The 14,475-nt window shown below is 48.6% G+C and overlaps 1 protein-coding gene across 4 annotated transcripts in view; it reads left to right on the top strand.

Annotated features, from left to right (window-relative positions):
- The window catches only part of SKOR2 (SKI family transcriptional corepressor 2), a 52,458-nt gene that overhangs the window by 659 nt on the left and 37,324 nt on the right, over positions 1-14,475 (top strand). For 2 of the 4 annotated variants that reach the window (XM_079108234.1, XM_079108232.1), the window contains exons 1-2: positions 9,047-9,290; positions 11,468-14,124. In XM_079108234.1, coding sequence (XP_078964360.1) covers positions 11,518-14,124 — 2,607 coding nt within the window. In that variant the 5' untranslated portion in view covers positions 9,047-9,290; positions 11,468-11,517. Of the gene's footprint in view, positions 1-9,046; positions 9,291-11,467; positions 14,125-14,475 lie in introns of those variants that run through there. The other 2 variants (XM_079108235.1, XM_079108233.1) reach the window with 1 other exon arrangement.

Raw genomic sequence — 14,475 nt, 5'->3', positions numbered from 1 at the left:
CACAAGGCAGGCAGCGCCGGTCGAAGTTGAACTGGACAAGGGGTACATTCCCCACTTCATCTCCAGCCCAACCACTGGATTTCCTTTCCATACTGTCTCCCTTTCCCTACTGGATCGGGCTAAATGCAGTCCTGAAAATCCCCAATTCTCAAACTCACCGTAAGGGTGGGGAAGGGAGAAACCCTCCAAATGGCTCCTAGAAAAGTTCCCAAAGCTGGAGTTTTCTCTTTTCGTGAATAATTAACGCTGGTCATAAATAATTGACGGAGGCAGTGGAGAAGAGAAGAGGGAGGAGGTGGGTGAGAGCCAGGGCGGCCAAAGAAAGATCGAAGAGTTTGTTAAAGGACCATTAAGGAAACCTTGCTGGGAATGGCATTCCTCCGTAGATCACGCAGAGCGGGTCCACCCTGACATGGGGTGAAAGCAGGGAAGTGAGGAGCCCAAGGGAGTGGGTTTTATGTGAACAGAGCCCAGAACACCCGTTCTGGATCCAGTCTCAGCACTCTCTCCGTCCCCTCTCTTCTATGCAGGACTCCCCAGAGCTCTGGGAACCTGCAGTCATCCCTCTCCTCCCTGTGCCTACTCTCAAAAGTGCAAGTTCTAGACTAGACAGTAAAGAGCCAGGGGTGAACCTGGACTTTGAATGCAATCAGTTCTCCCAAGTCTGTGTCCAGACCTGCTCAATCCTACCAATTCACAGGCCCTCCCCCAAGTGCCCGTCCGTTCCTGAATCATACTATTTTGTTCTTTTCAAATGGTCCCTTCATATTCCAGCTTCCAGCTGGTCCTTTCCCACCTGCCCACACTAGAACCTGAAAGAACAGGAAATTTAATGTTGCCCCCCCCCATCTACTTCACACTTTTCCACTGCCTTCCCACTATCTTCAATTCCTGACTTCTCAGGGTCGACAGCATGCTGACCTCTGGCATCTTACATCCATCCCAGCTCTGAACTGAGACTTTCATGCAGGGGTCTCAGAAAGTAGGAGAAAGCCCAAGAAGACACCCTTGCTTCTAGGCTTGAGGCCTACAGCAGGGACTTTGAGCTCCTCAAGGAAACTGATCTCTTACCAACCAGCCAGCCTCAGACATTTTTGGAGTAAAATTCCCGAGAATCCCTCAGGCAAGCAAACTGCATCATCCTTCACAGAGGTTCAGTGAGGCCATCCCACAAACAAAGCCATGTGTTTCCTTGGTGCAATTTGGCATAGGCCCTGGAAGAAAACTGTAGACTGCACCAACTACCACTAACTGTGAGATTAGGCTCTGGCTTTTGCACTGGCAGGAGCTTCTTCAGAGCTTACCCACTGCTCAAGAGCTTCCATCATGCCCACTTCTCTAATGACAATCTCCTGACCTCTAAGTATACCAAAAGTGCATCTGACTTCTGATATTTTGGGGTTGAGAGTTAAGAGTAGTTACCAAGAGTAAAACTGGTATCCACATTTCAAGGAGTCTAGACTTGTACTTCATATGAAATTTTTATGTTTATATGATATAAGAAGACACTAACACCAGTTTTATTTTCTCACCACCTGGTCCCCACTTCAACTTTGCAAACCCTGAGCTCTACCTTCAAGGAACTGGGAAGTTGTGAATGGGGAAGGGAAAGGGAGAAAGAAGAGGAAAGTGTTAGAGAACTGTCTTCTCTGCCCCAATAGAGACAGAACAACCCAGAAGGGTTATCAAACTAGACAAAGGGTGGGAGGAAAACAGATTTGGAGGGGTGGGGAGCTCTGGAGCAGTGGGTTGTTTACTTCTCATATAAAATATAACTCCCCCAAGCAGGAAGTTACTGCAAACAAGTATCAATAATGAATGAATCTCCTGTAATAAAATACTTACATAATTAGCACAAGTCAAGTGGTTGCATTATGTTAACCTTTTGCAACTGTGAGCTGGAAAATTTTGCTCCAGAAATCCTCAGACCACCATTTCCATTCTCAAGAGAGGGTGAGAACCAAGCACTCAACCAGTCTTCCACTCTGTTATGATATGGTTTTCCATTTCTGAACCAGAACATAAGTACTTCTGAAATATAACAGAAAACTCTCTTTGGTGAATTCAGAACAGTCATTAACATTCAGTTTTAAGTGAATGTTAACAGTAAATAAAGAAATCTCTTGATTGTAATAGTAGTAACAAAGCAATAATTACCCAGTAGGTGGTCATCAGTAATGATAAATGTATCATTATTACTGTGTGAGTCTGGGAACTCGGTTTTGGAAACTACTTCAGACTTTTTAGTAGCATGGCTGGTTACAAAGCATTTCTTAGCCTGCAAAAGCCATATAATTTTATACACAATTTAGGTGAAAATAAATTTAAATCTGTATATTACATTTTTAATTTCAAGTTAGTAATTAAAGTTGGTTCATTATATCTCCTCTGAAACCCTCAGTGCTCATCTCCATGGTTTGTTTGTACAATTTGTTTCTAAGACACCCAAGGTTACACAGTTCTAAAAGATGGAAAATTTAATTATTTGCCAACATTAAGAGTTTGTTGATGATATCATAATGTGTCTTGAAAAAGTTTCGGATGGTATTGCCTTTGGTATGGGGGGCAGAAATCTGAGTCATTGGTTTTTATTCTTGAAAATATAGTACCCAATGAATATTTAGAGAGAATATTGAAAGAACTTTTCTATTTTTGTGTATTTAAAAGTAACTTTTTACACACAAAAAAGGCTCTCAACCATGGGACTTAAGGGGTTCAAAGTGAAGGTATTTCAAACATTGGGATTTATTTTGCTAATATCTAATTTCACCTTTTGCTACCACTGAGTTAAAGTCTGCACACAGAAGGAAAACTGAAGGCATGTTATTTATTGGGCAGCTAGAGAGCACATGATAATTTAATAGCGTATTAGCTAATGAGATCAAGCTTGATAGCAAAGTAAAATTTTCAGATGGGTGGGAGAATGGGGAAAAGAACAGGAAAGAGGGGAAAATGCCTTCATTTCCCCAGGAAATAAAATCTAATGTTCCTTCCACCAGTGTCAGCTGGGGAGATGTTAAATGTGTATCTATGTCATTTTCTCTCTTGTGACATGTCAACAGACAATCTACTCCCCTCCCCCTACTCCCAGTCCCCTGCCCCCTCTCTGCAAGCTTTAAAAGGTCCCGCTCCACACCCCATCTACATCCTCAGTGTCAGTTACTTCTTAAACTGGTTTCCTAAAACAAAAGAGCCAGTTATGAAATAAAATAAGCCCCATTCTGTATACTTTGTGGCAGTTGAAGTCTTCATAGAATTTAAGACTCTTTTGCAGAAATTCATCCAAATACTTGCCTTGGTTTCCTCTCCCACAACCTCTATTTCTTGCTGCACTTTCTCCCTCTCCCCTTCTCCCTGTTTTTCCTCTCTCCTCTCTCTTCTTTAGGAGTGGCAATCAAAAAAGGCAAGCATCTTGCCTCGTTATTCGTTATTATAGCAGCATCTTTGAGACGCATCTTTGCCAATGAAAACTCCATGTAGATGCCTATCCTTTTGTTGTAGCAGCCTAGGTTATTCAGGAGCAGAGACAAAAGCCTGAAGTGATGTGATCTAAATGAGCTCCGGGGTTTTCCAGCTGGGACCACCTCCATTTCAAAGGACCCCCCTCCTTTCCAATGTGGGGAGGAGGGAAGCGGAGGGGGTGGGTGCATATGTGTATGCATGCACTGGGGGGTGGGTAGGAGAAAGTCTAGTGGGCTTATTCCTTGTGCCAGTGTTCCTCTTTGATGCACATTTGCAGGTGTGTTCAGGGAGAGTATGCATTCATGGGCTTATGCGTATCTTTGAGTGTTTTTGTGTACTTTTGAATTTTATCTTGGTCAACTAACATTTGCTAAGTGACCATCAAGTACACTAAGTTTATGTTCCAGTCTGGATTTAATTACTTCATGTAAACTATTTGCACACCCATATGCCATTCTGTATTTCTAGGTTTATGAGGATTTATGAATAAATGTATATTCTCTGTTGTGAAAAAGAAAGTACAACAGCAAATGTTCAGATTAGTCCCTGGTTTCTGTGAACCATAATAAAAGCCTTCTCTTCCACTTACCCAAAATGCCAGGTTTTTTGTTTGTTTGTTTTAGCTTTTGTTTTTTTGCTTGTTTTTTGGCCCTGGGGATTGAACCCAGGAATGCTTAACTGCTGAACTACATCCCCAGCCCTTTTTATTTTTTATTTTGAAACAGGGTCTCACTAAGTTATTTAGGGCTTCATTTAGTTGCTGAGGCTGGCTTTGAACTTGCAATCCTCCTGCCTCAGCCTCCAAGTCACTGGATTTTCAGGCATGGGCCACCACACCCAGCCCTAAAATGCAAGTTTTCTTTCAAGAATGGTTTTCTCTGATTAAGGGAAATTAAGTCTTGATTTCTCCTTCCACATTTCTATTTCTTACAAAAGTGCTTGTTTGAAGTGTAAGAAGGACTCATTGGTTCCCACAATCACTGGAAGTTAAAGGATCATGGGGTCAGGGATGCAGGTCTTGCAACATGTGTTCATTTTTTCCTTCCCTTTCTTTTTCCAATTCTGATTTAGATTTTGGGGTTTGTGCTCTCGTTGTATTTTTCTCAGGCATATCTGGCCCCAGGGTGAAAGGATCCTTGTTCATATACAATATTTTAGAGAAAGCTCAAAGATTGAGTCAGCTGCAGAACGCTCAGAGGCCTTCCTCATTCTCCTATGATTTTTATCGTAGATGAGTCTCTGGTTACCTCTGGTCCTTGGTTTTCCTCATGCAACTCCAGCTGAGGCAATAGAGCAAACACCAGGGTGTCTGACCTGGGTTTCCCAGGCTGCAAAAACCTTTTGGGAATAGAAAATCAGAACTGAGAGTTATCCGCCATTATTGTCATTATAACCATTATTGTTGGTGATTTTTATTATCAACTTACTTAAAATGGATTAAACAAACAGTAGCTGGGGTTCTGGCCACCTGTATGTAAAACAAACACTAGACCAATTAGAGGTAGGATAAAATTTTAATGAAAAGAACCAATGTTCCTCCAAGGACCTTGGTTCCTCCTCTGCTCATCACTTAGGTAAAATGCATTTGATGTCTTTTATTCTAGAAAAAAAATAATAACATATAACAGGAAGGCCTGGCTCTTGTCCCCATTCTCCAAGGAAGGTGCTTTTAACTACTGTATGCCAAGCCCTTCACATACAGGATATTATTTAATTTTCACTGCACCCCTATAGGCTACCTTCAATTTCCTCATTTTGCAGATGAAGAATCTGAGACTTGGGAAGGCTAGTTACCTGATCAAGATTCCATGGCTAGAAAGTGACTGAAGAGAAATGTGTACCTAGTTTCATCTGACTCTGAATCCTCTGTACTTTCTGACATGCCAGAATTCTGTAGTCCATTTCTGCCAATCATCCAGTTTCTTTCTGGGCCATTTGGGTCTCCTTGTGCAAACCTTGGACTAAGAGAGAGACCATTTCTTGCCCTATTTAATGCAGAAATACCAATACCAGAGCACTTCTGGCAGGGACACAAAGTAGTAGTATTTCTGCCTGAGAGTGAGAATGGGGTGATAGAAAGTGGTAGAGAGGGATAGAGGGTTATTCTTGGGTCTGTAGCTGTCATGGGTTTCTCAGCACCAGGCTGGGAGTGGGAGAAGAGGAGAGGGAATCTTGCATTTCTGATTGTAATGAATTTATATTAAGGCCTTTATCTTCCTTGCTGTCAATGCAAGGAAGAGGGTGGGTTTGTGGGAAGGCTGGATTTTTCAGTCCTCGGAGATGTGGTATATGTTAGAGAAATAGAAGAGTTCTGTGACACTCCTTGCTCGCATCTTAAGTCTACCAGGCCATACCCCAGCCCCAAGCCGAATCTAGGACTCCCATGGTTACAGGCTGGGAGTCTTCTTCCAGGATCTGCTGTGCCTTGGAGCGACGCATCGCGTCAGCACCGCGGACAGCTCCTAACTTGGCTTTGGCGTTGGCCACACACCCCGCAGGGTTTACAGTTGGCTCAAAATCAAACTGTTTCCAAAACCGAGGATGCTGGGCCCCGGTCTCGGCAGGGCTTGGGGTTCACTCCAACCATGAGTTAGTAGCGGTGACTATAATCCTCCATCTGCGCTGCGCTGCCGTGCCGGCCGCGTGCGCTTGCATCTAGGCGTCGCCTCTTCAGTTCCGAGGGGGTCAGCTCGATTTGTGGTTTTCCTTTGGGTCCGGCGTCTGGGCTCCTCTACCTGTCCTTGGCCTGGGTGAACCGCAGCCGTCCGGAACAGAGATGGGAATGGAAATACTCTCTTTCGTGTGGTGATAGATCATGCAAACGGGTGACACCAGTTTAACCAATAAAACAATTTGAATCAATTAGCCGGCTGAGGAGAGTCCCGACGTGTAAAATGCATGTCAACTCGAATAGGAAAACATTGATTAACTCGGCCCCCGAACAGCCTCGCCGCGCTACCACCGGCTCCTCCCTGAGCCTGCCAAGGTCCCAGGGGCCAGAGCAGGGACTGACAAGAACCCCCAGGAAGGCCAGCAAGAGATTTGCTCAAACTGTGAAGAAAGCAAAAGGTCAGAGAAACAGTGGGTGGCGGAAGTTGCTCACAGTTTCAAACCATACAAACAAGCTCCACATTCCAACTCGGTGTCAAGATGAGGATTCTCCAGGAGTCTGCTGTGAACAACTAACTTCTCTCCACCTTCCAAAAATACAATTGACCTGACTTTTTAAACAGGCCCCCAGGCCCACTGGGGATAATGAAACACTGCACTATTCTTACAATTATTTATGTAAAAGTATTTTGCCTAATACTCTGCCTTTCTCTTTCCAGTGAAACTTATTTTGTATTAAAATAAAAGTTACAGGCTTGTATACACTAAGTCCCCAGAGTACTGTATAAATGTTTATGCTTAAAGATTTAGGTTAGGAGGTCACTACACATGCCACCCAGGTGTGGATTCATTCCTCAGGGTAACCTGGGATGGGAGGAAAGACAAAGATTTGGCCCATTTTTCCTTTCAAAGAAAGATATTACCGAAGACAGTGGGGTTTTTTTGTTTTGTTTTGTTTTGTTTTGTTTTGTTTTGTTTTGTTTTAAGAAGAGAAATAAGCTTTGGGGTAAAATGGAAACTATGTAATAAAAAACAGAAGACCCCACCGGTGCTTCCTCCCCAAGTGCCCAGACATTTCCCTGTGGTGTTAGTGAGGGGATAAGATTATTCATTCCTCCCTATTTTCAGTCTTAAAACCTGTCCCACTTCCAGGCTTTCTTTCAAGACTCTAGCTTTCTTTCTAGCAGCCTGAGCTCTGGGAATGGTGAGCAAGTCATAAATTCCCTTTGTGAGAGTTCCTGACCCCAAAGAGGAGACAGAGAAGGAGGAAGTACCAGGGTTGGCCCTGGAACCTTCAGAAGAGTGTGCCAGGCCTTCAGTCTTTCTGGGGAAAGGGTTTGAGGATGATAACTGTGCTCTTTCAGGGAATGGGCTGGGCAGGCAGAAAACACATTTTATTCCCTTTAAGAAGGGAGCCTTAGGGGCATTGGTGAGGGAGAGATGGGTTGATTTCAGCTGCTTAGGGCAAAGCCTAATTTGTGCCTAATTAATGCCTTTAGAAACTAGGAGATGGGTGCAAAATTATTCCACTGCTGTTTGAAACTTCTGCCCAAACATTACAATTTTCATGACTCTGAAATTGAATTTTCAGGATATTAATTTTTTAAAGCTGCAACTCCTGAGCAACAAGCCCCTCACATTCCAGTTCAGTTGACTCTCTTGGCTTTATTAAGTACTAAGATTTCACACTTTAATTTTTGTACTTAGCAGTGGTATATTGTTGATACTAAGTCTGGTTGGGCTTCAGACTTAGTGAAGATTGTTCCATTATTTCCACAAGGTAATTGCCCAACGTTTTTACCTGGTAGAAGTTGAAAATTCAGTTAGAATGGTAAAGGAAGACCTTAAAGGATTCCTCCCCCCAGATAAGAAGGTAAACTTCTTAGAATGTCCTGCAAATAAATAGCTTCTTTCCTTTCTGATGAACTGCCAGTGGTTGTTCAACTCTTAAGAACTTGTCAGTTAGGAGTTCATGTTCAACACTGCATTAATATCCTAGGCTGTGCCTCACTTTGAGGAGATATGGGAAATGGTTCTTTCTCATCCTGGTTGTCCCCTTTGTAGGGAAGGGAGATATATGCCCCTACAAGATTCTTAGGAAATTTTTTTCTCAATGGAATTGACAATTGTTCAAGGGCCAGTCAGCGTTGGAGACCTCCCTAATTTCCCACTCCCCCTTTTCCTTGTACTGAGATAGCCTGCATAGAACTTGGAAAATGGGTTACAGAACTATTCCAAGAGAAGTTAAGGGATGAATATACACATGCACATATTGGGGTCCTCACCCAATTGTACACACTGTGAAACAGAAAGCTGTATGACTCTTTGTATCTTTCCCTAATAAGCAAATGTAATGCAATAGTGGGGACACTGCTCAAGCTTCCTTCCAAGTTTCAGATCCAGCAACCTATGGGGAAACTTCTCTCCTTTTTCTCATTTCACAGTGTTTCAAAGGAAACAATAAAACTAATGTATTCTCCCGGATTGTGTATCTTCAGGAGGGTTACTGGTTTGCACCGTGTACCAGAGAAATCATTCATGAAGGAGAGTGACTCAGAGAAATGAGAAGGGGCCAATAACGGACAGGCGTACAGTTCATTTGGAGGCTTCTTGTAGAATCCAGGGCCTCCAGGATCCACGTCCCAGGATGCACGCAGATCGTTCAGCCTTCCACTCCTAAATCAGATCTGGAGATCCATCACCTTTGCGGCGCTTTGCTAACGGGGTGGGGAGGTTGTCGTCAATTGCGAGTTGGTGAGGTGGTATCTTTCGTGCCTGCTGAGAAAGAATCTCTATGTTGCTCGCTCTCGCTTTCTCTCTCCCCCTCCCTCCCTGTAACATGCCAGCCCTTTAATGTGGAGTGTCAGGGAGACGGTGACGTCACCCTGCCCACTGGGTGGCGTCCCCTCGGTCCGACACGAGTTCAGAGACAGAGAAAGGCGCTGTCAGACTGCGCTCCACTTGGGGCTCGCTTGCCGCAGATTTCCGCGCGCCCTCACTTTTTGCGGTCGAGGGGACACCCCGCCGCAATTCAGGCCTTCATCCTCCCCTACCCGGGGTTCCAGCGCCGTTGGCTCGCACCAGAGCCCGGATCTTCGAGCCGAGCCCGCCGGAGTCCCACCCGCTGGATTCGAGGACCCGCTTGGATGCTTCGCCTCCGAGCGCCCTCGGAAGATGGGCCGGCAGCCACTCGCCTAAAGACATCTAGGGGTGACCAGGTACTGCCTGAACCCGCCGGCCTGACTCGGCACCCAGCTCGCGGTTCTCTGTTAGAGATCCCCAGCGGTGGAATTTTCCGCGTTAGGTTGAGGGACAGCGGCGTGCTTCGGTGGTGATGGGTTTGGAGCCAGGAGAATTAAGTTGGAGGTCGTTGGCTCGTGAGCCGGATAGGGAAGTTCGCCAGTCCTTTCTCAGTTCAACTAACTTTTAATTGTCTCTTCTCTTCTCAACCCTTAAAATATCCCCAACCAGAACCTTCTTATTTGAGTCTCTGTTCTGACGGGAGTTTCTGAGAGCACTTGGGGTGCGAGCTCGAGACACTGCTGGAGGAGACACTTCTGATAAGACAGTGCTGATAAGTCTGCCGGTCCCCAACCAAGAGCCCGCTCTCCGCTGGGTCGGGCCCGCTGTGCACCTTTCTGGGGAGCGAGAGTTTGAGTTATCCCAAGGTCTCATTGAAATAACAGGACTCTTGTTTAGGAGGGAAATGAGCTCTGAAGGTCCATTTGGCAAAGCTGGGGCTGGTCGTGTCAGTCAGGCTCAGGTATCACAATGCTTTGAACTGCTATTAAACGCCCTGCCCCCTGGCAATATTGTCTCTGATCCATCCGAAGTGACAAGCCAGGCTCTCCTGTTTGATCGCCTCGAGGTTTTTTTTAGTCTTCCTGGAGGCCACAGAATGTAATGAGAGCTGAGGATCCCGGGGCAGCAGGGCAAAGGCAGCCGTGCAGATGTCATGGGGGCCCATCCAAGAAGCACAGGGGTGTGACAATCTGTATGCAGTGTATCCTCCGAAATAGCTGTAATAACAAAATCCAATGTATTTGGTCAAGAGTGATTATGCTACCTTCACGGGTGATTTTCCAGGGGCAAAGGGTAGTTTTTGGCTTAGGTACTGGACAATTAGCGCTGGAAAGGTCACTGTCTGTTTTCCTAAGGAATGCACCATTTAGCCTGTTTTAACAGCAATGTCACAACTGTTTCTTTCACCTGCTCTTTTTCTATATTTTCCCCCATTTGCGGGATTTGTTTCCTCATTTTGGCATTCGGTTGACCTGAGATAAAATTAGGAATTTTAGCTCAGACTTAACCTCAGGCTTCCATTTTCAAAGCTCCCATGATTACCTACTCTAGAGATTATCTTTACTGTGGGGCATCTCTCCCCCCTGCCCCAAAGATATAGAGCCATCAACATAGATGAGGGGGGGGGGGGGAAAGTCACAGACGGTAGATAGCTTTAAACTGAAATTGCCTTTTAAAGTTAACCAGTACAGATCCCCAAGAACTGTTTCTTTGCCCAGTGCCTTGGTTTAACACTCTGGCCTGTCGTTACTTGCTCCTTGTTATGGAATGAGAGGGAAACAGTTTTTAAATGTTTACAGATTTTCAATTTCATCTTTTTAAGCTACCTATCTTGAACCAGAACCACTCAATTAGTTCAACGAACAGAATTTTGGGAAAAAAATTGAAAGTGAAACTCCCTATTCTAGTACAATCACGAGTATGGCTTTGTACATTTTTCCACCTTTCTTCTTCCACATTCTAATTACAGTAACTAAGTATCTAATGGTAAGGACGGGGTAGAAGGGACTTCGCATTGCTTTAATGAGCTGTATTTCAACCAGTATTTCAACCAGTAGAGAATTTCCCCCAAGGAAACCACAGATACCACAAAAATCACTTTTAAAAAGGCTTGGGTTTATTTTTTTTAACCAAAATCAATTCATTTTCAAGCAAATGTGAATGGTCTCTCCCTTTAAATTTAGATTTTAACGATCAAGCCTGTTTCATAACTTTTATAATCTGTACTAGTTACGATTGTCATTACTTTCGCATTTCTAGCAGGCAAGTTATTTTATTCCAACAGCTTCCATAAATCCGGGATAAGGTCTTGAGTTTCTTAGGAACTGACTGCTTGTGTGTGTGTGTGTGTGTGTGTGTGTTTGGGACAGAAGAAAAATTGCTACCTCCAAAGCATTGCATTTAATAAAGCGCGACCTTAAAGGAAATTAAAAGAGATGACTTTCTTGCGTCTGAAACTTGGTCACTTGCCCAGTGATTATCATGTCTTAACTAAACCAAGATAGTTAATGTAATTCTTCAGTTAGCGACACTCCCCACTCCTCTGTTTTTGAACGAAAAGGCTCAAGTCAACCTTTCCTCCTTTCCCTTCCAGTCTTCAAGGCAGACCCGGAGGGCTCGGCCCGGAGTTCCACGGCGGAGGAGATGGCTTCCAGCCCACTGCCGGGGCCCAACGACATCTTGCTGGCGTCGCCCTCCAGCGCCTTCCAGCCCGACGCACTGAGCCAGCCGCGGCCAGGCCATGCCAACCTCAAACCCAACCAGGTGGGCCAGGTGATCCTCTACGGCATTCCCATCGTGTCGTTGGTGATCGATGGGCAGGAGCGCCTGTGCCTGGCGCAGATCTCCAACACTCTACTCAAAAACTTCAGCTACAACGAGATCCACAACCGCCGCGTGGCGCTGGGCATCACGTGCGTACAGTGCACGCCAGTGCAGCTGGAGATCCTGCGGCGCGCAGGGGCCATGCCTATCTCATCGCGCCGCTGCGGCATGATCACCAAACGCGAGGCCGAACGTCTATGCAAGTCATTTCTGGGCGAAAACAGGCCTCCCAAGCTGCCCGACAACTTTGCCTTCGACGTGTCCCACGAGTGCGCTTGGGGTTGCAGAGGCAGCTTCATCCCTGCGCGCTACAATAGCTCGCGCGCCAAGTGCATCAAATGCAGCTACTGCAACATGTACTTCTCACCCAACAAGTTTATTTTCCACTCCCACCGCACGCCGGACGCTAAGTACACGCAGCCAGACGCAGCCAACTTCAATTCGTGGCGCCGTCATCTCAAGCTCACCGACAAGAGTCCCCAAGACGAGCTAGTCTTTGCCTGGGAAGATGTGAAGGCCATGTTCAATGGCGGTAGCCGCAAGCGTGCGCTGCCTCAACCCGGCGCTCACCCTGCCTGCCACCCACTCAGCTCCGTCAAGGCGGCCGCTGTGGCAGCCGCGGCTGCAGTGGCCGGGGGCGGTGGTTTGCTGGGCCCGCACCTACTGGGCGCTCCACCGCCTCCACCACCGCCACCACCACTGGCGGAACTGGCAGGCGCTCCTCATGCCCATCACAAGAGGCCGCGCTTCGACGACGACGACGATTCCCTGCAAGAGGCAGCCGTCGTGGCCGCAGCCAGCCTTTCGGCCGCGGCCGCCAGTCTCTCGGTGGCCGCGGCCTCGGGCGGCGCCGGGGCGGGCGGGAGTGGCGCCGGGGGTGGTTGTGTGACCGGCGTTGGCGTTGGCGCCGGCGCGGGGGCAGGCGGGGCAGCTGGCGCCAAAGGCCCGCGGAGCTACCCGGTCATCCCGGTGCCCAGTAAGGGCTCATTTGGGGGTGTGCTTCAGAAGTTCCCGGGCTGCGGGGGGCTTTTCCCTCATCCTTACACCTTTCCGGCCGCAGCCGCCGCCTTTGGCTTGTGCCACAAGAAGGAGGACTCCGGCGCAGCGGCTGAGGCCTTGGGGGCAGCGGGCGCAGGGAGCGCAGGTGCAGCGCCCAAGGCCGGTTTGTCAGGTCTCTTCTGGCCCGCGGGCCGCAAGGACGCTTTCTACCCGCCCTTTTGCATGTTCTGGCCACCGCGGACCCCCGGCGGGCTTCCAGTGCCCACCTATCTACAACCCCCGCCTCAACCTCCCTCTGCTCTCGGCTGCGCGCTTGGTGACAGCCCAGCCCTGCTGCGCCAGGCCTTCCTGGATCTGTCTGAGCCCGGCGGCGCGGGTGCGAGCGCGGAGGCTGCGCCCCCACCGGGTCAGCCTCCTCCGGTGGTAGCCAATGGCCCGGGCTCCGGCCCACCGCCTCCTGCTGGGGGCGCCAGCACTCGAGACACGCTCTTCGAGTCGCCCCCGGGCGGCAGCGGGGGGGACTGCAGCGCGGGTTCCACGCCGCCCGCAGACCCCAGCGCAACATCCGCAGCAGGGGCAGTGTCAGCCGGCGCCGGTCCAGCGGGCGCCCGGGTGCCCGCGCCGCACCATCCGCACCTCCTGGAGGGGCGCAAGGCTGGCGGTGGCAGTTACCACCATTCGAGCGCCTTCCGGCCCGTGGGCGGCAAGGACGACGCAGAGAGTCTGGCCAAGCTGCATGGGGCGTCGGCGGGCGGGCCACACTCTGCCCAAGCGCACCACCACCATCACCATCACCACCCACACCATCACCACCACCATCATCCCGCACAGCCACCGTCGCCGCTGCTGCTGCTGCCTCCGCAGCCCGACGAGCCAGGTTCTGAGCGCCATCACCCCGCCCCGCCGCCGCCTCCACCCCCACCGCCCCCGCTGGCTCCGCAGTCGCACCACCGAGGCCTTCTGTCCCCCGGGGGAACCAGCTGCAGCTACCCCAGCGAGGACAGCTCCGAGGATGAAGACGACGAGGAAGAAGAGCAGGAGGTGGATGTGGAGGGCCACAAGCCCCTGGAGGGCGAGGAAGAGGAGGAGGAAGGTCGAGACCCTGAGGACGATGAGGAAGAAGACGAGGAGAATGGGGTTCTATTAGGAGACCCCTTAGTCAGCGGTGGTCGGTTCCTCCAGGGCCGGGGGCTACCGGAGAAGGGAAACAGCCGCGACAGAGCGCCGGCCGCCGCTGGCGCTTTCCCGCTCGCCCTGAATTCCTCCAGGTTGCTACAGGAAGATGGCAAACTGGGTGACCCTGGCAGCTCGGACCTGCCCCCTCCCCCGCCTCCGCCTCTGGCCCCCCAGAAAGCGAGCGGTGGTAGCAGCAGCCCAGGCAGCCCGGTCCACCATCCATCACTGGAGGAGCAGCCCTCCTACAAAGATGTAAATATCCCCTTTAGGCTCCTTCAAGCTAATTATTATTATTTAAATGCACCTTTAGGCTGAATCGGTTACATATGCGCAGGAAAGATGAATCACCAGATTTCCCCACAGAAATGAAATATTCAGTGTGTTTGGGAGGGCTTCTTTCCTGCCATGCTCCTCCATAAAAATGTGGTTTCTGGTCTCTTTCTAATAAAGCCTTTCAAGGCTTGGGGGTCTCTCTTCCCTCTTATATTTAAGTTGGCTGTGTGCAGAAGTTGGAAAAGACCCCTTAATGGAAGTAGTAGCCCTTCTTCTAATTCAACGATTCCTTTTGCCCCCTCACTACCCCCGCCCCCAACACATCTGTTC

Source organism: Sciurus vulgaris (assembly GCF_902686455.1).
Source record: "Sciurus vulgaris genome assembly, chromosome: 13".
In the NCBI taxonomy this organism is placed as follows: Eukaryota; Metazoa; Chordata; class Mammalia; order Rodentia; family Sciuridae; genus Sciurus; species Sciurus vulgaris.
Note: the sequence above shows the minus strand (reverse complement) of the source record. Positions and strands in the feature narration are given on the sequence as shown.